The sequence below is a fragment of the Haliotis rufescens genome, unplaced genomic scaffold (genome assembly GCF_023055435.1).
Source record: "Haliotis rufescens isolate VD_foot unplaced genomic scaffold, xgHalRufe1.0.p SCAF_21, whole genome shotgun sequence".
Taxonomy (NCBI): domain Eukaryota; kingdom Metazoa; phylum Mollusca; class Gastropoda; order Lepetellida; family Haliotidae; genus Haliotis; species Haliotis rufescens.
The window spans coordinates 2,713,190-2,736,799 of record NW_025963902.1 but is presented as its reverse complement, the minus strand read 5'-3'; the positions used below and the strand labels follow the sequence as shown (position 1 = coordinate 2,736,799).

Here is a 23,610-nt window from a genome sequence, read left to right as displayed (position 1 = left end):
GATTTAAAATATGAAAAGATTTGGAAAATATTTGTCGACGACGAAATCTGCCCGTTGAAATACATGAGTTTTACGGAAAGGATGTCTACTTCGTTACGCTATTTTGATTGGACCATGCATAGACTCGTTAGTCCAGTCACACTGTAACCCTGGAATTCCAGCCTAGTTCGACAAGGGTGGAAACTGGACTTTTAGAGTCAGTTAACACACTTGCCTCGGGAATATGCGATTATTCGAAGAAACAGATTCTGTCGGGTGTAAAAGGCAAAACTGATTTGAACATTATATGAATAGTTCATTGAAAATCAAGGTGAAAAAGGAGAAGTATGTCCTGCCCTACCGGTAGCACCCACAATTCACACAACTTGCAATGTCCAATACAAATGCTGTTGGACGAGTAAGTGGCGTGAGATGAGTGACTGAGTGATATGAGATGAGTGACTGTGTGATGCGAGGTGTGTGATGTTTTTGTTTGTTTGTTTTTTAACGCCACACCCAGCAATATTCCATCGAAATGACGGCGGTCTGTAAATAATCGAGTCGGGGCCAGACAATCTAGTGATTGATATCGTGAGTATCGATCCACACAACTGGGATCAGATGACATGCACCAACGAAATCAGCGAAACTGACCATCCGATCCCGTTAGTCGCCTCTTACGACAAACATGGATCGTTGAAGAACCTTTGAAGACCCTGGTTAGAATAAGTCTTCAGCAACCGATGCTTGTCGTAAATAGGCGACTGACGGGGACCGGGTGGTAAGTCTCGGTGACTTGGTTGATGTATGCCCTCGTATGCGGTGTTAAACAACAAACAATCGATTTTAACCCGACCGAATCATAGGTGTGTGATGTAAGATGAAGGTTTGTAGGGAGTGATGAATGACTTAGTTAGGTGAGATCAGTGACCCTGTGAACTGGCACTGTGTGATGGGAGATAAATGACTGAATAAGGTGAGACAAGTGACTGAGTGATGTGAGACGTGTGACGTGAGACGGGTGACCGAGTGACGTGAGACGAGTGACCGAGTGACGTGAGACGAGTGACTGAGTGACGTGAGACGTGTGACGTGAGACGAGTGACTGAGTGACGTGCGACGAGTGACTGAGTGATGTGAGACGGGTGACGTGAGACGAGTGACTGAGTGACGTGCGACGAGTGACTGAGTGACGTGAGACGGGTGACCGAGTGACGTGAGACGTGTGACGTGCGACGAGTGACTGAGTGATGTGAGACGTGTGAATTGAGACGAGTGACTGAGTGACGTGCGACGAGTGACTGAGTGACGTGAGACGAGTGACTGAATGATATGAGATGAATGACCGAAACGTGTAAGATGAGTGAGGCTGTGACGTGAGACGAGTGACTGAGTGACGTGAGACGAGTACCTGAGTGACGTCAGACGAGTACCTGAGTGCCGTGAGAAGAGTACCTGAGTGAAGTGAGACGAGTGACTGAATGATATCAGATGAATGACCGAAACGTGTAAGATGAGTGAGGCTGTGACGTGAGACGAGTGACTTAGTGACGTGAGACGAGTACCTGAGCGACGTGAGACGAGTACCTGAGTGCCGTGAGAAGAGTACCTGAGTGACGTGAGAAGAGTACCTGAGTGACATGAGACGAGTGACTGAATGATATCAGATGAATGACCGAAACGTGTAAGATGAGTGAGGCTGTGGCGTGAGACGAGTGACTTAGTGGCGTGAGACGAGTACCTGAGTGCCGTGAGAAGAGTACCTGAGTGACGTGAGACGAGTGACTTAGTGACGTGAGACGAGTACCTGAGTGACGTGAGACGAGTACCTGAGTGACGTGAGACGAGTACCTGAGCATTTAATAAAGGCTTGGGGTGATCAGGATGGTCTTTACTAACATAATTTTAACCTGACATATATGCCCCCTTCTGGCACAGCAATTGCGTGTTGTGTAAGGACATATATACTGAACCGCAAAAGAAACGTCACCATGGATAGATACATAAGAAACCTTATTTGTCCAAACAGTGTAAACATACTTTGAGACATATTAAAAAGATGCAACTCGGCAAAACTGATCATCAAGGTTGAAATTAAAGTGTCAAATGGTCTTTAAGTGAAACACAACACTGGTCTCTGAGAAAATGGCATCACAAGTCAGTATCTCGTGTGTCCGCAATGTGCATTGATGACTGCCGTGCAACGTCGATAAATGGAATGGATGAGGCGGTTGATGAAGGCCATAGGGACTTGAGCCCACACTCTGGGGAACTCCTGACGCAGTTCAGCTGCAGTTGTCGGCCTTGGTCGGACGTCATTCAGCCGTCTTTGAATCTCGTCCCAGAGTTGCTCAATGGGATTTAAAACGCTGAGGGCATGGTTCTGATGCCATTCTGCTTGATGAAGTCTCTTGTTGCTCTCTTAGGGTGGGCACGGGCGTTATCATGCGACGTGCCAAATGAGGTATGGCGTGTATGATCAATGTACCGAGCTGCTGTGACGCCATTGCCTCTCCCTGGACCGATGTTCTGGAAGACCTCAGAGCCGACCCTCTGTGCAAGACCAATTCCACCCCACACCATGATGCTCGGACCACCCCACGAGTCTCCCTCAACAACACAAGAACCCGAATAACATTCCCCACGGCGTCGCGAGACTCTCTCTCTCTCTCTCTCTGCCATCTGCTGTTGCGATACAGTAACGGCTCTCGTTTGAGAAGAGGACTCTTCTCCACTGCTGGTGGAACTAATGCTGGTGCTGTGATGCACACTGAAGACGGTCCCGGCGATGACGTGGTGTCAGAATGAGTCCTCGGATTTGGCCTGTGACAGTGAAGGTGTCTGCTCATCAATCGTCGACGCACGGAGTCCGCAATAATGTGTCGCTGGTGTGTCCCCTGTTCTGTCGAGCAGTTTCCGCAGCAGTAACAAAGCGATCTTGAAGATGCTGTCGCACAATCTGACGATCCTGGCGTCGGGTGGTGACCCTTGGTCTTCCACTTCGTGGTCGGTCATCTGTTGTGTTGGTGGTCTGGTACCGTTGCTGGAGCCTGTGTATGGTCCTTACAGGGACTTGAAATGCATTGACTACTTGCCGGGCGGTTTGTCCAGCTTACAATCGTCCAAGGGCTTGGTGTCGATTTCTTGTCAATCTTGGCATGTGGTAGCAATTCAATAACGAATAAATGTTTTCCGAGCTGGGTGGATTTTTATAGGGCAAGAAATGGGGGAACACATGTGCATTTCAATTTGCAGGGAACTCACGTGCATCGGGTTACCATGGCCGTTGCCGTGATGCGTTTGGGGGATCGGTCTTATTGTCATCTGCTTTTTTTTACGTCAAATTTCATTTTTCCGGACAAGGTAATGTTAAATTTTAGAAACTTTGACAAAACTTACCCAGATATTTAAATGACAACTGTTCATGCAATGCTACTTGGGGGGACGTTTCTTTTACAGTCTGTATATGTCCAAATTGTATCCACTGGGTTAAGCACTACTTACATTCTTACTTATGTTCTTTGTATGAGGCGGATTAACAAATAGCCTCCAAGTAATGTAATCACAAATACGCAGCACAGAACTTTAAATATATCCGCTTGATCATACGCTCGTACATTAACCAAACCCTTTAAGATAATCTGTAAGAACTAATTAATTACAAAAACTGTCTTGAAACTAAAACTGTTGTGGATTTTGGACAGGTTTCTAACGACGTGCATTATATTACATTTGAATAATCTAACGTCTAAAGTCTGAGTCAAGTACCACGAAGTACGGCGAATAATCTGCACTCGTGTAAGATTTTGGTCTTTAATTAATAGTTTCGTTTTCGCATGAAAGCTACATAACGTGACCTGATGTGGACGTCCTTACAGCTGATCTGTGACATCCAACATGTTTGTTCCTAGATAAAACGCAGTTGCTGTGCCAGAGGGACATATACGAACACAAAACGCAGTTGCCATGGCTGATGGACATTAATGTCCTATAAAATGCAGTTGCTGCATCAGATGGACGTTTATGTATTTCGGAAACATCAGGTTAAAATAACTGAAATAAAAACACATTTTGTTTACCTCAAAAGCCATTTCAAATCAAGCCTGGCTAAAAATATGAAATTTCATGAATATGAACTTATTCATATATTATAAACATCTTTTTCTTTTTCAATTTCACATAGGTAATCGGAAATATGTTTTGTGTAAGTAACTTTCGAAGGTCGTCGTTTAATTTCGGATTATGTGATGTAATATTGTTATATTATTCTAGCATTTCTCTGAGTAAGAGTCACTGTTACAGTACATCAGTTGAAGCAGTGTACCTTTTTTGCCAAACTGTCGGATTCGGCGGATCATGCTAGTTTATTTGTTGTCTGACATGGTCTGGTCTAATAAAAACGCATATAAAATGCCAAGCGTGAACGTCTATGTGGTAGGAAAAACATTGCACCGTCAGAAAAATCATTCGACGGACTTTTTATACTTTAGACGGAATACGAGCGAACCCATTTTCAATTGTCTAGATCTATCTTTCCGTATTGTTCGGAAGCGTGAAAGATGTATACAAAAGCAATGTTTGTGATTTCATGCACTAAGACAATAGTTCAGCAAATTCTACTAACTTAATTAGTAACATTGGCCCGCAGATAAGAAAACAGCGACTGCACGTGGGAGTTGCGGAGAGAAGAGATGTCCTATAGTCCTATATTCGGCTTTGAGACCACGTGACACTCCTCACTTCCGCTTTGGTCAGTGTCACGCTCGCCATTCTGAGACAAGTAGATCATATCGAGTTTTTAGTATATATTGTATTCGTGACATTTTTAATGTAATTTTTTCATGACTGACAATATTTAGAACATTAGAGTACAGTCTCAATGAAGATTTCTTAAGTTTGCAAGTGTAAAGCCATATGTGTTTATTCTATTTACATGTCAATTACTTGTTCGTAGTATTGTATTAAACGAGAGACGAAAATCGAAATTACGAGAAAATAATCGAAGTGACGAGAAAAACTCGAAGACACGAGAAAGAACTCGAAATTTCGGGAAAATAATAGAAGTTTAGTTTAAGTTTAAATTTAGATTTAGGAAAAATAAAATTATGCCAACAAAGGGGCACCATTAGGCTTCCTTATAATTGAACACTTCATACATGAAGCTTTTTTCTTTTCTTTTTTCATTTTAATGTTTAACTTCAGCAAGACATGTTGAGTGTTTATCCCAATTCGCGTGAAAACGACTGAAAGCTTCCCTGGTTTGATGTGATTAATGTCAGACTACAATCTGGTCAACCCGCACAGTCATTTGGCCCACATGATCTTATATTAATTGATATTGTACATTCATTAATAATGTAACAATGTCTGATCCAGCAAATATGGGACCATGGAATCAGTACGTCTCCGTGTAAATTAGTGAATAAGAATTAACGCCTCTTTGAACAGTATTCATTTGCATTGCTAATGTCGGTGATTTAGGACTTGACTGACGGACACACGATACGGTGCTGACAAACCTGGAAACATAATCAAGCGCGACCGGGAATCGAACTCATGATCATAGGTTTCTTGCATGCCCAAGGGACGCAACTCTGAGCATCGAACTGTGTATTTTTATAAACGCCTGGGCCGCTAGATCGTATAAAGTTGTTCGTAATTACTGATCTGTTTGAATTGTTATACATATGGTGTATTATGTCATCAATTACTGAAATTTATATTAATGTTATCAAGCTGCCAAAAGTTTGAAAATATATACGTTTCATAAGTTGCATGAGATGAATCATGTATTACTTTATGTTACTGATGTTTCCAAGTGAATCTTATGAAATACGTTTATTTATGTATTCAACATCCCGGTCACGTGTGCAAACATCTGGCACACATCATTTGTCAGCAAGATTTAGGGTTCCGTTATGTTTAGCATAAGTTTGTTCACCAACCTACGCTGAATCTATGAGCCGTGCTATGTCCTGTAGGTCAAAATATAGACCAGTTGTCGTTAAAAAATAAAACATAGGAATTATTTCAAATGAAATTCTTGTGGTTTTAGTTGCTCTTGTCTGTCACATTTCCAATGACATTCATGGCAAGGATTAAATCAGTGACGCATTTAAACACTATAAAAGAGCAGTCCATGTTGTGTCACATCAGTTGTCATCGACAACCACTTGAGAAGTTCTGAGTTTATCTACCGGTTGGAAAAACGCTTTGACATCATGAGTTACGTTCCCTGCCTCGCGGTATTCGTGTGTCTGGTGGCAAATGGCTGTACACAGTGGGCGGGACTGGTAAGTCTTAGCGTGCAAGATAATGCAGAGTATACTGAAGGAGATGAGGTGTGGTGAAATGGGGTTTAACGACGTGTCCAAGATTATTGCAATTATATAGCGACATGCATGCACGTGTGTGTGGCTGCTTGTACTAGTCCGAGCTGATGTCGATTTATAGTGCTAGCTCACTGAGATACCATTAGTGGTGTAACGATACGGCGATACAGTATTGTATCCCGATGCACAGCCCACGATACGATGCATCGATTTGGAAAGCATATATCGCATGTATTTTCATAACAGCAGTTATACCTACCGTATTTTCTTGAGTATAGTGCGCACTTTTTTCCTAAAAAACACAGCTGTGTAGAAGGGGTTGCTCATTGTACACGAATTAATGAGTTTTGATGTTTTTCCCCCATGGAAAGACATTACCGTGAGCACGTAACCCCGGAAATACCATGTCAACAAATCCATACTGAAGTTCGCAAATTATTCATGTAATTACACTGTCTGGCTATAAAAAAAGTGTTCTTTGAATATCTGGACTCATGTTTGTAACTTATTTCATTAATTTTATTCAAAATTCCTTTTAATATTGTTATAATTAATTTCGGCGAAATCGTGTGTGAAGCGATCGGAAGATCGCACAACTCACCGTTATTAACAGCAACCCCCGGTCAGATTACCGCTATTGACGCCTTGAAAGGAATTTTAGTTGACAGAGAATGGATACATATATCATAAATGCCATACTTTGATTCGTTAAAAGTCAGATTTGTTTTTGTTGGACGATTATATGTCAACACATAATTCTCGCGATCACGCGATCACGTGCACGGGAGCCTTAACGGTGTCTGGTCAGACTGGTTCCATGTAAAAAATAATACCCGGCAATAGCGATCAGCTGCTTCGCTTAGGGTTATTATTATTTTAAATATGTTTAGTAAAAGCTGCATCTAAATTAACAATATATTGGAATATATTATTCCTGATAAAAAAATAGTTTTAGATACAACTTTTGCCGATCCTTGCATTAAAATACTGTAAAGTTATATCATTGGGTGTGTCTTGCCCGAATCACCGGTAGATTCCAAGAAAACGTGTGTACATGTACAGCTGATTGCTGTGTCCGGCTTAGTTTACGAGAAAATACACAAGGTAATCTTAATCCCTGGATATAAAACAATGCCTAGCTGAACAAAAAATACAATTTAAACGGTAAATCAACATGTCTGGTGATTTTTTATCTCAAATTTCGAATTTGTACTAACGAAGTTTCTCATCACCCGTTCGTTTGCCGGACTTCGCTGAAGGGGTACGGTGTAATTTTTTTCTGCGCATAATATTCATATTTCTTTTTTTCCAAAATATTGAACCCGCTAGAGGGGCGTGCGCATTATACATCGGTGCGCACTATACTCAAGAAAATAGATGAAATACATGGGCGGATACAGCTTTTTTGAAAAGGGGGGGTGCACAATTAAGATCTATTTATTATTGTCTTTGGTGGTAATTTATACAGAAATAAAGATTTTTTTCTAAATAGAAAGGTGTGTGTGTGTTGGGGTGGGTGGGGGTGGGGTGTGTGTGCGCCCATGAAATACTTTAACAGTTTCAAAGCCAGTTTGTTGTTTCAGTAAAACATACTGTATTGCTGACAATTTACTATAACAGTAAATAAACACCTTATATCTTCTTCAACTGTACTTGTCACATATTTTAGATAGCAGAAAGACAGCAACTTGGCTTAGCTTGTACCAGTAAACACTGTATCGTGATACGTATCGTATCGCGACCCCTGTATCGGGATACGTATCGTATCGCGACCCTCCCGTATCGTTACACCTCTAGATACCATGCCGCAGTTTAACATGAATACTCCACTCAGACACAGTTTACTGACCGACCAGTCGTTGTTTTAGCCCCTTAATGCCGAGGGCCAGACAGGGTAACAACAAGTACCATTTTTTAACGTTGTTTGGTATGTCGCGGTCGGGGATTGAACGCCGGACCTGCCGCTCTCTGGGCGGATGCTCTACCACTAGACCACGGAGGCGGTCGTATACTGAAGGATTTTTTTGGTTTGTTGTTTAACGCCGCACTCAGCAATATTCCAGCTATATGACGGCGGTCTGTAAATAATCGAGTCTGGACCAGACAATCCAGTGATTAATATAATGAGCATGTCTTCGTGACGGCGTGTTTAGCTTGCCTGTCACAGACACAACTATATACAGACTGCTGTGGGTATGGCTGTTTATATCTCAAAGAATTGTTATATCTGTCCAAACGTGTAAATTACGTGAAACATTATCACCTAAATCTATATCCACTCTGAAACATCTGTCCAGATTAATTGTACATTTATATACATTAATTATGTTGAAGTGGCTACATCACTTATTGGTCGGTGTATGGCTGAAATAATGCCGATGTGACGTGTAACTCACTCACTCATTAAAGCATGTTACTATCTTCATCCTCATTGAATACATAGTATATGTTGTATAGAGAGAGTGTTAAAAGTGGAAAAAGCCCTGAGGCTTGCCAAGGCGATTTTCCACTTTTATCAACGAGTGTTGATATACTTGATATCAAAAGACACGAGGGTGAGATTTAATTTATCATCAAACATCACTCTTTCAACTTTTACAGTTTGTGGACATTAATAAGCAGTGTCTTAAGTGTAACAAGTACTGCTAACAGCTTCAGTACCAGAGCCATTAGTGGTAACCCATGACGTCACAATGGTCTCCAAAGCATTGTGATGCCATTTCATTGCAGCGATATCTACAATGTAGATATCACTTGATCTCACCCAAACGCCATCTTCTGTGGGAGTCAGTTTTGGGTGGTAAACTCTTGTAGCACCGTTGGTGGTTATTCGGAGAAATAAACTGATGCCAACGGTGTAAACTAACACTTACGTAAAATAACCTTGTTTCAGGAAGGTGCCATAAGGGCGAAGTGGTTGCGGGTAGTGAGCGACACGCTTAATGTCACCCAGAGTGCGTACATATGGAATGCTGACTCCGGCATCAGCTTTAGCTCCAGAAGCAGGGAGCTGGTCGGAACTGGCATCGCTAGGAGCCGCACCTACACAGATTACAGCAGTGTAAGGCGTTGGTTTTAATTACCAAAAATTCAAAGAAGTGAAATAAGATTAAATACATAACAGTTTTTGTTGTTGTTTGTATTCTTACCGACGATTCTTTTAGCTCATCTTATTTGATTCTAAACTTCAATGTGAAACAGTAAGGAAAGGGAATCAAGCCTTTGACGTTTTTCCAAAAGAATTTTTGTTGATTCCTTTTTTTTTTTACTTCAACTGTTACGTGTCGAATTCAAAATTAAAACAATACGCTAACACAGAAATCTATGCGTATAAGTATTCAATGTAAAACCAACAAACAATAAGGAAATGACATATAATTGTATATTAAAATTAAATAGGTTTACAAATCAATACAAATTACTACAAATGCCGTACACAATAGAGTGGAAGTACAAAAATCAATGGCAGTAGATTAACAATGGCACCATTAAATACGATAGTAGTGGTGAAAGAAGAAATTCAGTGATAGTAATATTCGGCTAGTAGCAACAGTGGTCAAGCTTACAAAATAGATATCCAGGGTATAAATACTATCTTCAGACAACAGCTGGTCTTGATGTAATATGACATGTAATGTCAGATGATAGAGACATGCTCGTGCCCCATAATATTGTCTAAAACCTCCTGGAAGGTTCTGTACAATGTTGGATTACTCCAGCTGTTCTAGAACATTCTAGGTTACATCTAACTCCAAAAAGCGTCTAAATATAGTAACTTCCACACCACTGCTTACATTAAATAGTGCCACATTCCAGACAACCAATTATTGTCAAAACATAATGCTATGAACTTCTGCTGAATCTCAGCAGAATCAATATAGTAAAATTGCACACTGATTAACAATAAATTACACTGCAGTATAACACCACGAACTGACAATACGGTCAGTAGATCACTTAAAGATTAGGAACAAATTATTTGCTATACTGAATTTGGATCAGAGGGCGCAGCGTGTCCTGATTTCGTGAAGAGTATCCCCAGTTCAATTCTTGTGGTATGAGCCAACCAGTGAAGATAAATTGTTATTTAGTTCGTTGTGTATCGTTTCACTCGATTATTAATGTTGCTGGAATATACTGTCACGGTCACAACTATATGTTCACTCATTGAATGTGACACGTCTCTCCCAATACCTAATCTGTAGGTAAACCATCTTCTTTTTGTTATTTATTTTCAGGCTAAGGTGGCAGCAAAGCTTCAAAGGGATGTTGGTAGAACGTGCTTCCTTCTCGACGTCGTCCCTGCCCTTATCGGTACCTTCAGTGCAACAAGCACCGCTTTGCAGGCGCTTGTAAGTAATGGCCACACTCGGATACAGCTTGGTGGAAAAGTGTTTGGGTGGGGCAGATTGTGTAGAGTAGCAGCTGTTTGGAAAATGGGTTGCGTTTAAAATAAAACAGGTGTGAGGGTGAAACATTAGTCAGTTGTTTTTGCAAACATGATTTAGTTCGATGTTTTTTTATGCTACAGAAAGAAGCCCCCCACTCCCATCTGAAATATGTTACCCATAACTCACTCACTCACTCACTCAGTCACTCACTCACTCGTGATGGAACGGGTGTTGATGTTCAATGTCAAGGTTTCATTGCGGGTCTTCGTATTGTATGGTCTAGTTTATTTTCAGGCCTCTGTTGTATGGCTGAAATATAGCGCGACGTTACCTGTAACACTCACTGACAAGTATTTCCTGACTTAAAAAGTTTTTTTTATAATGTTGTGTTCGTCACAACAGCATGTTATCTACAGCAGACACATTTAAGCCTTGCTTCTGACGACAGATAAGTGAACTGTCTTAACGAACATTATTGTGGTATATAATCTTTACTACTTTCATAATTTCAGACATTGTTAAACACGACTGTGGAGAAAAGCTACCATACAGCTGGATCTGTCATGAACGCAACCAGTCAAAGTGCCTTCAATTTGAAACATCCCTTCATTCAAAAGAAGTGTTCCGACAGAAGAAACAACTACGTGGCGACCACCGAAATGGCCGCAGGTAATAGTGTATTGTCTTATTTATTTTGTATACTTTATTTTCCTGTCATCGATTTTGTAAGTGCGTCAAGATATTCACGTGTGATGGTTGAGATTCGTGCAGATGAATTTGTGGCTGCTACTGATTCCTTATGATGTTGATGAATACTTGAAAAGATGATGATGTGGATAATTGTAGGGGCTTATTGTCGATTTACTAACTTTTATTTACTTTTGTTGGTGTTTAATGATAATGATGATTGTTGCTGATGGTGGTGTTTATTGACTATAATGATTGTTGGTGACGATGTTGTTGTTGTTGATGGATATGTTTAATGATAATGATGATTGTTAATTAGGATGTTGTTGATGAAGAGGTTCAATGTTAATGATGATTGTCGATGACGATGTTGTTGTTGATGAAGCTGTTTAATGATAATGATGAATGTTGATGATGATGTCCATTTTTCAGGAGCCCCTCCCCCAGCTGCAAGTGATAAGTTCACTTTTTTCACCTCGTGGGGGACTGTGCATCTCTACATCCTTCGGTCAACTGGTCTTGTGACAACCACCACTGCCACCCCTCCTTAAAAGCTGTCCACATCATCGTGTATGTCTTCAGAATAAAGAAATGTGATCGCTCAGCTCTGTGTATTTCTTTTGTACCTTTATGTGATACGAGGCAGTCCCTGAGCCAATTTGTTTTACATTTGACAAAGTATATCCAGTACAAAGGCACTTAGAGGAATAAGAGAGGCGTGAGATGAGTGACTGGGTGACCGTGAGATGAGTGACTGAGTGACTGAGTAATGCATCAACCATAACAACAAACTTGTAACTCCATTACTTTGATTTTAAACCAGACAACAAAACAAATCAAAGTGTTTGACTGCTTGTCCAGGATTGAATATTCTCGCTACTACTCACTCTAGTGAACAAACCTTGTAACCTTGATCAAACAACCTTTGATCGAGAGTCGTATGACGCTCTTTGAAATCTTAGTAGAAAGAGCATGCTCCATTGCACCCCAAAAGTTGTGACATGTGGACACCAAGGGCCGGAGATGGTCGAATACTGTTTGACATAAAGGGAAAGTTGACCGTTGGAAAGTTGGGGTAATCCCTCTCGTCATACAGCCTTGTGGATAGATTTTTATCATCCTCAATCTATCAGCATAGATCTAAATATGAAACACGATGCCGTCTCACTGGTCTCCTTTATTTCTAGGTCTGGTTGGTAAATCAATGGAAGGGAATTGGCACCTTGAAAGTAACTGAACGGTATCAGATCATCGTTATACTTGCAGCTTAAGTTAAACTTCTTGGCCTCATCACCTTGGTTTAACTTTGCCAATCAGAGCAGAAATGCCGATTCATATCATAGAGAAAAAAACAGATCAGCAAGAAGGGGAGTACCCTTGGTGTCCATGGGGATGCCTACCTTTAGCTTAAATGTCTTACCTAGGTACATAGATACATAGATAGATTTTATTTATGAGGAAATCCAGCATATCACATATTGTTTTCTCAGTAACCTTCAGATGGCATTTGCTTTCAATTTTGACAAACTGTCCTGAACCTCTGAAGATAGAGGGGCGGTCGGGTAGCCTAGTGGTTAAAGCGTTCGCTCGTCACGCCGAAGACACGGGTTCGATTCCCGACATGGGTACAATGTGTGAAGCCCATTTCTGGTGTCCCCCGCCGTGATATTGCTGGAATATTGCTAAAAGCGGCGTAAAACCATACTCACTCACTCACTCTGAAGATAGATCTGCAACTGTATCTTTGGTCACGACTCTTAGTTAGGAAATGACTCACACAAAGTGAAAGTCAATTCTTATCATTTTGTATCACATGTTGTTACCTCAAAGGATATAGGCCTGGATCCATGCACAATTTTATTTAGTGCGTGTGACTTCATGTTTACACTGACAGCCATACAACAACCAGTTTTATCGAGGAATAATATAGTTCCCCAAATAGAGAGGTGACATTAGCGGATGTATGCACACATTGCTCTTCAGAAACATTTGACACAACACATTATTCAAATAGTATCACCATTTGATGAGAAAGGTCTGTCAAGAGCTACGTCAATAAATCAGTCAGAATGACAATGCATTACGTAAAACATGTACATCAAGTACAAGATGTCAAAGTGGTCGACACGATAAACGTGACGGAAGAGATTTCGAGTGGTTTATGAACCTGTGGCGGTTACATGCTTTCGTCATCATTAAACAAATGGGCCGATCATTGAAAAGTGATTATAATGTGTCAAATAGACACTAAGGTAAATTCATAGAAGGATCATGCATTTAAACTCTCTGACGTTTCTCAATGTATATTAAAACGCTGAGTTCAAGACTAAAGGGTCCAAATGGTCAGAAAGAGCGCTTCTGTTAGTATTTGAGCTAGGGACTTCCTCGGGGTTCCCCAAAGAATGTGTAGGTAGTACGTCAGTGTTTACGTCATTTCAAGAACACGGTCTTGTGAAAAAGTCGTATGAACGCCAAATTGTGCCGTTCATACACTTATGAACGTCAATTTCGCGGTCATGTGACCGACCTCTCGTCCAATGGAAAAGCCGTATATCGTGTTAACGTCAAATTAAAAAATATTACCCCATGTCCCATGGGTTAAGGTAGGAAGATTTCTCTTAAGTTTGTCATGTGGAATTATAGGTGGGCGCAGTTGAAGAATCAAAAGGGTTCACAGAATTGAACCTGTTTTGTGCTGATTTTGCAAAAGTGGTCCAGCAAATCCTGTGAGTTTATGGGATTCCACATTGTATTGATTCCACTTGACTCAAATATTTATTGCGAATATAAAAAAGACCTTTTTTGATTGAGTTCAGTATAATGGCTTATTTTTGAGACAGGCATTTAGTGGTACTTTTGCTGGACCCAGCAATATCTCTCTGTGTACGGATTAAATGAAGCTTTGTTATCACGTTGTATGCAGTGAGGTTGGGCGACATGGGGATGGATTGGTCAAAGCTGGTGCATGTGGTGATTATGCTTGGGCTGTGTATTGAAACTGGTTTCAGTTATCAGTAGAACTTTCATCAAACGTCTTCACATGTCACAGAAGAATGGTCTTGGCGTCACACATGATAAATTTAATTACCAATCCAGTGGTTTAAAGTGCTAGTCATATCGAAAGATTTCTAAAACTAAACTAAAATATATCCGTTATTATGTATTATTTGTTTTATTATGCGATTTTAGAAGCACATTAACTCAGAACTACCTTCATTTCCCTTTAAGTTTTCAGTGCATTGATGTTATGTTGCTGTGAAGATCATTAAAATAGGAAACATAACTTTGACACTACTACCGTATTCGACGTAATATGCGCCCCGCTCAAAAAAGAGCCCACAGCAATATTTGCTGATATATTGGCTAGTGAACAATCCCATTAGCACCCCTTCCGATTGATCAATGTACACAAGACGTATTTATTCGTGTATAATACGCACTCGTGAGTTATTTGCACCCGTAATTATGGGCAATTAAATTCTGGAAAAATATATCTGTCGTATATAAAAAAATTCAAGCCGTCAGCATAAACCAATTTTTGAGAGCGCCCTTGGCGGTATGCCTTGGAAATGGTGTACTCTTCACCTTCAGGCTGCCACCTAAATGTTGTAACTTATCCCTGTGCCGAGTGTATTTGAGTGTGACTTTGAACAAAACTGGATTCCTTCATCGGTAGAAATTATCCATACTTCTCCATATCGGTAGAACGTCTCCATACTTTATCCTTTAGTTAGAAATTATCCATACTTATCCATATCGGTAGAAATTATCCATACTTTATCCTTATAGGTAGAAATTAGCATTACTTTATCCTTATAGGTAGAAAATATCATACTTATCCATAGCGGTAGAAATTATCCATACTTATCTATAGCGGTAGAAATTATCCATACTTATCCATAGCGGTAGAAATTATCCATACTTATCCTTATCGGTAGAAATTATCCATACTTATCCATATCGATCGGTAGAAACTATCCATACTTATCCATAGCAGTAGAAATTATCCATACTTATCCTTATCGGTAGAAATTACCCATACAGGGGAACATAGCCCAAGTTGTGCTGGCTCACTTATGATATTCCTTTCTGAGAAGTATTTTTCACAACTTTATGTGCATCTACATTATATGTCTCTAAATTATGTGTATCTACATTATTCATATCTACATTAAGTGTATCTACATTATGTGTATCTAAATTATGTGTATCTACATTATTTATATCTACATAATGTGTATCTAAATTATGTGTATCTATAATATATGTATCTATAATATATGTATCTACATTATGTGTATCTAAATTATGTGTATCTACATTATTTATATCTACATTATGTGTATCTACATTATTCATATCTACATTATGTGTATCTACATTATGTGTATCTACATTATTCATATCTACATTATGTGTATCTACATTATGTGTATCTACATTATGTGTATCTACATTATGTGTATCTAAATTATGTGTATCTACATTATTTATATCTACATAATGTGTATCTAAATTATGTGTATCTATAATATATGTATCTATAATATATGTATCTACATTATGTGTATCTACATTATTTATATCTACATAATGTGTATCTAAATTATGTGTATCTATAATATATGTATCTATAATATATGTATCTACATTATGTGTATCTAAATTATGTGTATCTACATTATTTATATCTACATTATGTGTATCAACATTCTTCATATCTACATTATGTGTATCTACATTATGTGTATCTAGAGTTATGTGTATCTACATTATGTGTGTCTATGATATATGTATCTACATTATGTGTATCTACATTATGTGAATCTAAATTATTGATATATACATTATTTATATCTACATTATATGTATCTACATTATTTAATCTACATTATATGTATCTACATTATATAGAATTCACGTAGAAGAGTGTTACTGTGACATGACCAATCAAATTCAAGATATTCAAAGACATTGCGCGATGGCTTAGCCAAGGTAAATCACGTCACGTTGAAGACCTGGCCCCGAGGTTATAAAACAATTCGTGCTCAACTCAGTTTCATGCTCAAATTCATGCTCGTGCTCATGTTCGTACTCAGTTGAGTTTTGGACTCAAGCAGAGGTTATAAAACATCTTGAGTCTGTACTCAGCTGAGCACAACTCACGCTCGGCTTGAGCATGCTCAAAGTACTCTTTGTTTATGACACAAGCGGCAATTTTGAACTCTTCCGTCGAGAAAGGTAGGAAAACAACCCGACTGTTGTCGTCTGATTATTTCCAATGGCAACGTAGAGCATGCCCGAGTCAAGAAGGCGATGTAAGGGTTGGTCACAGGCGGAGGAAGTGTGTCTTGTCCAGGAGGTGGTCCAACGAGAACAACTTTTGTTTGCAGAAATAAAAGGAAGTGGTGTGTCGAGTCTGACGCAGGTGAGCTGCCATTGTTGATATCGAACTCAGCGTTGAGCACGGTCCAAAGCGTACTTGACATCGTAGGTATTTCATGCTGAAGCTGAGCACGAAAACGTACTCAGATATTTTATTATGTTCATTAGTACACATCATGAAGGGATATTTTCCAAAACCACGAGGCAGATGAGGGCGGAACCAGCTGCCTACAGGATGTACAGCGTTAGTTTGCCCCACAGCGTCGGGAACGTCACAACTTCACTGTTAGCGGGAGCAGTGGACCCTGGAACACCATTATAAAAAGATTTTCGTATACAAATAGTATGCATGCTGTCAAGAGCATTATCAGCATGTAGGAAACATGCATTCAAGACAATTAGTATTATGATCACATTGAGTCCTAAACACTATCTTCTAATTGAAATTGTCTTCATCAAATAGTATGCACGTATTCAATACAGTTTGTAATAAAATGACATCAAGTCATCAAATAATATACAAAGGCATCTATTAAGAAATGTTTGTTTGTTTGTTGTTTAACGCCGCACTCAGCAATATTCTAGCTATATGACGGCGGTCTGTAAATAATCGAGTCTGGACCAGACAATTCAGTGATTGATATCATGAGCATCGATCCACGCAATTGGGATACGATGACATGCATCAGCCAAGTCAGCGAGCCTGATACCCGATCACGTTAGTCGCCTCTTACGACAAGCATAGTCGCCTTTTATGGCAAGCATGGGTTGCTGAAGAACTATTCTACCCCGGATCTTCACGAATCTCATCTTTTAAGACCAAGACTTAAACATAAGACCACACCGTGTGCCTTATACTTAAGCTTAATAGTATCAAATGGTTATTATAAAAAAATATCTTTATAAAAAGTAGGGGATAAAGAAATATAAATGTTTATACCAAGTATAAGAACAAGGATACGTGTTGACGACAAACATCCAATGCAAGAACGTTTATGAATTTAAAACATCACACCAAAACACATCCGATAGTTTGCACATGCCTCACGCAGTACTTAGCGCCACACACGTGAGAAGAGTGTCATTCGTGATTTTGACACTTTCAAGGAAGGTCGATTTATCTCTTTGGGCTATTATTTCTGTGAATGTTATTAATTCTGCCTATCATACACTTGTGATTTACTTGATTTTCATTCTTTGTTTGTGTTTGAACTGGCGATGCGGTGTCTGCAACGCGCAGAGCGCCTACGTGCAATTAACTTGCTTGAAACAGACAGACGTCAGCGTGCTGTGGCCAATACGTTCAATGTTTCACAGTCTGGGAATAGCGGACCATGGAAAAGGTATCAACATACCATAAATGTCGACGATCAACCACGTTCAGGGTGTCCCATGTTGACGACAATGTTATCGATTGGTCCAAAACCAGGCTCTGCGAGGTGAGGTGACGTGAAATGGTGTTTAACATCGCGTTTAAAATTGTTGCACTTATATAGCGATGTGCGTGTACGTGGGTGTTGGGGTGCGGCTGCTTGTACTAGTCCGGACTAATGCCGATTGTATAGTGCTTGCCCACTGAGATACCATGCCACAGTTTATCATGAATAACTCACTCAGACACAGTATACTGACTCCGAGCCAACCAGTCCTTGTTTTACCCGCTGTATGCCTAGCGCCAGGCAGGGTAACAACATGTACCATCTTTTAACGTCTTTTAGTACGACTCGGCCAAGGATCGAACACCAGACCTTCCGCTCTCCGGGCGGACGTTCTAACACCAGGCCACAGAGGCGGTCCAGGCTTTTCGAAATCGAGCTCAAACGGTGAATCAAATTTCTGCAAACGTTCTTCACGCTACTCGAGTACGAATTACGGGTCACACGCTTAGAAATCGTCTACATGCAGCTCGTCTCCATGCTCGATGACCACGTGTTGTGTCGCCCCTTACAAATCGTCATATTGCCTACAGACGGCAATGGTTTACACGTCGAAACTGGGGTAATCGTCGCTGGCCATGTGTCATCTTTTCAAATGAATTCCGATTCACTTCCACTTCATATCGTGCAAGGAATGGTCACTGGACAGTACTATCGGGAAAATATACTGACACCATTTGTTGTCCAGTTTGCAAGACGTGTGGGTCGACGTTTTGTCTTTCAGGACGTCAACGTCCATGCCCACCGTGCACGAATCGTCAAGGCTCACCTCCAGCAGCACAACATCCCTAGAAAGCCATGTCCAGTAATGAGCCCAGATGGTCCCCCACTGAACACGTCTAGGACTCGATAAGGAGACGTGTGCGTCAACGTCAACTGGTGATCATGTCAGCTGAACTTGGCGAAGGGTTGCAAAGGAATGAGACAGACTTCCAAATTTCCATTGGGAGACGTTGAGGCAGTATGCCTCGTCGATTGAATGAATCTTTGACAAATCTTGGCGGTATTACGCACTACTGATCCAAAAACGTCAACTTTGAAATTTCCCATCTTACCTATATCGTCTTTCAAGATCGTTGGCAGTCATACCATCTACTGTCATACTTCACTACCTGGTCCCACTTCGTTTATTCTTATCATGCAACTATTACTAGAAAATAATGTGTCTCACAATTTAGAAATATTAAGTTACCCCCATCTTTCCGAGGCAACTGCGTCAACTGACTCTTAAAGTCCAGTTTCCATCCTTGCCGAACTTAGCGCCACCAGTGGCTATTACGAGTTATTTCCCTCCGATAACCCCACTATTGACCAATCAAATTCCACCTCGCATATCACTTGCATTTGCTTCAAAGAAAATGGAGGCGCCCAGTCAAGACGATCCTATCGAAAATCAAGATTAAAAGTGATAAAACGGGTCTTACTTCGCGAAGTGCATCAAATCACGAGAGAACCTTGATTAAAAGCTTGAAAGGATTCGGGAAATATCTGTTGACGCCGAGTTGGCAGTACACATGCTTTGCAAATCCTGCAATCGATCGAAATCTGCACGTCAGTTTACGAACCGGATATCGATTTCATTTCGCAATTTTGATTGGACTATGCACAGACTCGATAGTCCAGCCAAAATATAACTCCATAATACCAGTCTAGTTCGGCAAGTGTGGAACCTGGACTTTAAAGTCAGTTAACTCTCTTGCCTCGGGATGATGGAGTACTCCCTACGTTTTTAAAGGTTATACTTTAGACACCAACTGTAAAATTAATAGCCGAAGAATAATCATTTAAGGATTGACTGTGTATTATTTTCGGTTCATTGAGGTATGAATCGAAAAACCGATGTGCAAACATTTGTAAGAATCCGCACATCGGTTTTTCGATTCATACCTCAATGAACTGAACCGAAATAAATACAGTCAATGCTTATAATTAAATTCGACAACGTATAACATGTTTTATCTACAATAGTTTAACCATAAACAGTTGTATATATCAAAACAGACAAAAATGACGAGATTGATAAACATTCCAGGTGTAGGAATATACACTTTGGCGTGACATGAATCAGGGGATCGTTTAATTTATGCACACAACTTGACACGCCTACACTGTCAGTAGCCAATCAACGGAAAGTAGGATCAAAACAATGTTCATTGGCCCTGTCAATTATGGCAAGAGGCGAGAAGAACTGCAACAGTCAGACTGTCAGAACCAGAAGAAATATGTCCGGGAGAAGGCGGCTGTTTCAAATAACATGGTCAGTTACCGCCACATTCAAACATTACTTCCCTGATTACGGTAAAACACAGTAGGAAAAATGCTGGTCAGAAATGAAACCCGAAGACATGAAAGTTGAACGGGGTGAGCGGAAAAAAAACAGGCGAGCGAGCCTGTTCGTTTGCTGTTTCATTCATTCTCGGCCTTCGGTTTCAAAGGGTAGTTTGGACAATGAATATGCATGAAAGTCGCTAAATGTCCTGTGCATGGCGATACACGTAAGCAGAAAGGAAATTCCCTCAACTGTAATATTGGGATTCCCCGACATTCCGCAGTAATAAAAGTAGTGCGCCTCGGTGGGCGTGGCTTAAATGTTTACATTCATTGGGAAATGAATGCAATAACACGTGACCAATTCAGTTAATCAGAATGCAGGGATTTCAATGCACACAACGACAACTTAATTATAAGGATGTAAATTGAGTTAGGGCGCTTGTTCACGCAGACAAGACACGTTGCAACATTGCTTCACCTGCAGACAACTCTGTCGTGTCAATGTAGGTGTCAGCTGCACATTCTGTTGCGATGAATGGATTGGCCGTGATCAAGGTGGCCTGACTTGCTGCGTCCATTGGCGTTGTCAGGGTCATAAACTGCTTCTCCATCACTGGATTCACTTGCTATAATTAAAAAATATGTCACAGTTATTCTATCTACAATTATCATTGTTTTTCATTTACAACAAGCTGGGATTCAAACAGCGAGTGTGTGCGGGCGGGCGGGCGTGCCAATAGAATCCCACAATGATCCCGACATAATATCATGTTTATATTTGTAAAATGTACCATTCTTGTATTTATCATACACTTGTCAGAGGGGTACACAAAGTACGTGATCTAGACTACCAGTTTCAATTTTGTAGAGGCCTCGGTGGCTGAGTGGGTTAGATCGTTGACTCTGTGTGCTGGCGATTAGTTGCCTCACTCTGGCGGTGTTGGTTCGAATCCCGGACGGGACTCAACCCAAAAGGAATCTGTACTTAACTCAGAAAGTGTTATCCCAAATATGACATTTGTTACATGTATCATTCTTGCCAATTGAATATTTGAGAAAAAAACAAACAGAACCGGTAATGACTGAAAACTTACAACTCGGGCTTGCAAGTCAGCACTTGTGGCGGAGAATGTATCAAGCACGTTGGTACCGTTGAAAATGAAACAAGTCTTAACCGGCCGATCGAAAAGTTTCACAGCAAACATTTCCTGAAAGTAACGAGCAGTCCAGTTATCGATCACCTTCCCAGTAAGATGTAAATAGTGTGTGTTTATGATACGTTGTCGCTTACTGAGATCAACATCCGTGATATGTACATCTGACAATAATATAGCACAGTCTACTACATATGTCCATATCAAATAGACATTAAACAATATGGAATCCTCTTCCGATGAAACACATTCGCTTTTGTATACATCTCATAGTATACCCGAATCACGTACCGTGTTGTATTCAATATACTCGGCGTTGCTTTTCAGACCGACAGATGCCAGAGCCCTGGATGGAGCGACGAATTTGATGGTCTGGGCAGCGTCGTCTATAACGGCTCTTTCCTTTGCTGTTACGGTTGGAGTCACGACCCGAGTCCATGAGGCCTTTATGCTCGCCTGAAATAGGCAAAAAATGAAATATGTAGTTTATTTATTATTTTAAACGCCAGGTTACTTTCAACGCCAAGATAACGATGGCTTAGATGTTCTGACCTCGTTGCGTGAGTGAGTGAGTGAGTGAGGCTAATCACCGCCTTGAACCGTATTCCAATTATATCACGCCCATTAACTTCATGTGGGAGAAAAGTCCGAAGTGATGCTGGTTTCCACGTTGGTGAAACCCACGAGCACGGGTATGGTATTGACAAACCTAGATACATAATCTGGGCGAATCGGGAACCGAACCCAGAATCATAGGTTTCTGGCGTGGTCAAGGAACGCAACTCAACACAGCGAATTGCGTTGCCTTTGACAACTGGGCCACCCGTGTCCCCACAAGGGACAGATATACAGTAAACTACGGTTATAACGAACTCAACGGGACTACTAATTTTAGTTCGTTATGACCGTAATTGGTTATAAGCATATATACAGCATAACTACAGCATATAGTCGGGACTAAAAAGTTAGTTCGTTATATCCGTTAGTTCTTTATAAGCGTGTTCGTTATAACCGTAGTTTACTGTACGTACAAAACGTCAATGGCAGAGAATAACCAGTCTTGATTATACGCTGAAACAGTTTCGCGGTGAAAATTATATGATTGAAAATCCTTGATGTCCTTCCATACTGGAAGCATCCGCCACACACAGTGTGCATGAAACAGCAATTGTGCTTGTTGCCTGACTCCCACAGCAGTGATGCTACTGCAATGCGACGGTTGCATGTAAACAATCGTGACAATCAAGTGATGGACTAGAACATCCAGTGACCCGGTAACGCACATGACGATGAAACTTTCATTAATTGTCCTTGTAGGTCCACCGTGGTCAGATACAACACCAGTTTTTGTATAATTACAGTATTTTCTGAAATATAAATAGTTTGAGTTTTATAACATTCTAATGACTGAACCTAAATATTTGCTGCCAATCATGCCATGGAACATGTTTTACATAATATCAAATTACGCAAATATATTAACTCACCGCAGGACTTGTTTGAGCCAAAACAACATGACCCAGGCAAGCAAGAGCTGTAGCAAGAAGAAGAGAATTCATTTTTCAAAATGTCCGAACTCCCTGATGCTGGTTCTCTGTATAAAACATTCACCCACTGTCAGTCCTATATGTACTGCTATGTATTCAAATTTTGACCTAACGGTGACCTGATGAATATTCTTATACCTTTTTAGTCGTTCCAAATAATGATATTCACAACTTGTGATATAAGCGTCAGGTTGAAAGAACATTGGGAGAGGCATCAGCGTTTGCATGTATTCTGTAGTGACAACCGCCTCCGTGGTCTAGTGGTAGAGCGTCCGCCCGCAGAGCGGAAGGTCCGGGGTTCGATCCCCGGCTGCGTCATACCAAAAGACGTTAAAAGATAGTACTTGTTGTTACCCTGTCTGGCGCTCGGCATTTAGGGGCTAAAACAAGGACTGGTCGGCTTGGAGTCAGTATACTGTGTCTGAGTG

General features: G+C 40.5%; 2 protein-coding genes across 2 annotated transcripts; one reads left to right on the top strand and one right to left on the bottom strand.

Moving 5' to 3' along the window:
* Window positions 1–6,118: 6,118 nt before the first annotated feature.
* Window positions 6,119–11,993, top strand: LOC124133471 (uncharacterized protein 6-like). The gene is made up of 5 exons (XM_046497905.2): window positions 6,119–6,272; window positions 9,205–9,372; window positions 10,550–10,663; window positions 11,215–11,371; window positions 11,822–11,993. The coding sequence occupies exons 1-5, from the start codon at window positions 6,201–6,203 to the stop codon at window positions 11,938–11,940; spliced, it is 630 nt and encodes a 209-aa protein (XP_046353861.2). The 5' UTR covers window positions 6,119–6,200; the 3' UTR covers window positions 11,941–11,993.
* A 4,917-nt stretch (window positions 11,994–16,910) lies between these two features.
* On the bottom strand, window positions 16,911–23,220 carry LOC124133472 (uncharacterized protein 6-like). The gene is made up of 5 exons (XM_046497906.2): window positions 23,123–23,220; window positions 21,927–22,091; window positions 21,576–21,689; window positions 20,960–21,107; window positions 16,911–17,079 (listed from the first exon to the last, which is right to left on the bottom strand). Exons 1-5 carry the CDS (start codon window positions 23,192–23,194, stop codon window positions 17,003–17,005), a joined length of 576 nt encoding a protein of 191 aa, XP_046353862.2. The 5' UTR covers window positions 23,195–23,220; the 3' UTR covers window positions 16,911–17,002.
* Between the last annotated feature and the right edge of the window lie 390 nt (window positions 23,221–23,610).

Bases quoted from the DNA above. Each gene is read 5' to 3' on its own strand.
- LOC124133471 (XM_046497905.2), top strand. From the start codon at position 6,201: ATGAGTTACGTTCCCTGCCTCGCGGTATTCGTGTGTCTGGTGGCAAAT. The intron at 6,273-9,204 runs GTAAGTCTTAGC...ACCTTGTTTCAG, and splicing joins GTACACAGTGGGCGGGACTG to GAAGGTGCCATAAGGGCGAA. The intron at 10,664-11,214 runs GTAAGTAATGGC...TCATAATTTCAG, and splicing joins GCACCGCTTTGCAGGCGCTT to ACATTGTTAAACACGACTGT.
- LOC124133472 (XM_046497906.2), bottom strand. From the start codon at position 23,194: ATGAATTCTCTTCTTCTTGCTACAGCTCTTGCTTGCCTGGGTCATGTT. The intron at 21,690-21,926 runs GTACGTGATTCG...CGTTACTTTCAG, and splicing joins AGTATATTGAATACAACACG to GAAATGTTTGCTGTGAAACT. The intron at 21,108-21,575 runs GTAAGTTTTCAG...TTTTAATTATAG, and splicing joins CTGACTTGCAAGCCCGAGTT to CAAGTGAATCCAGTGATGGA.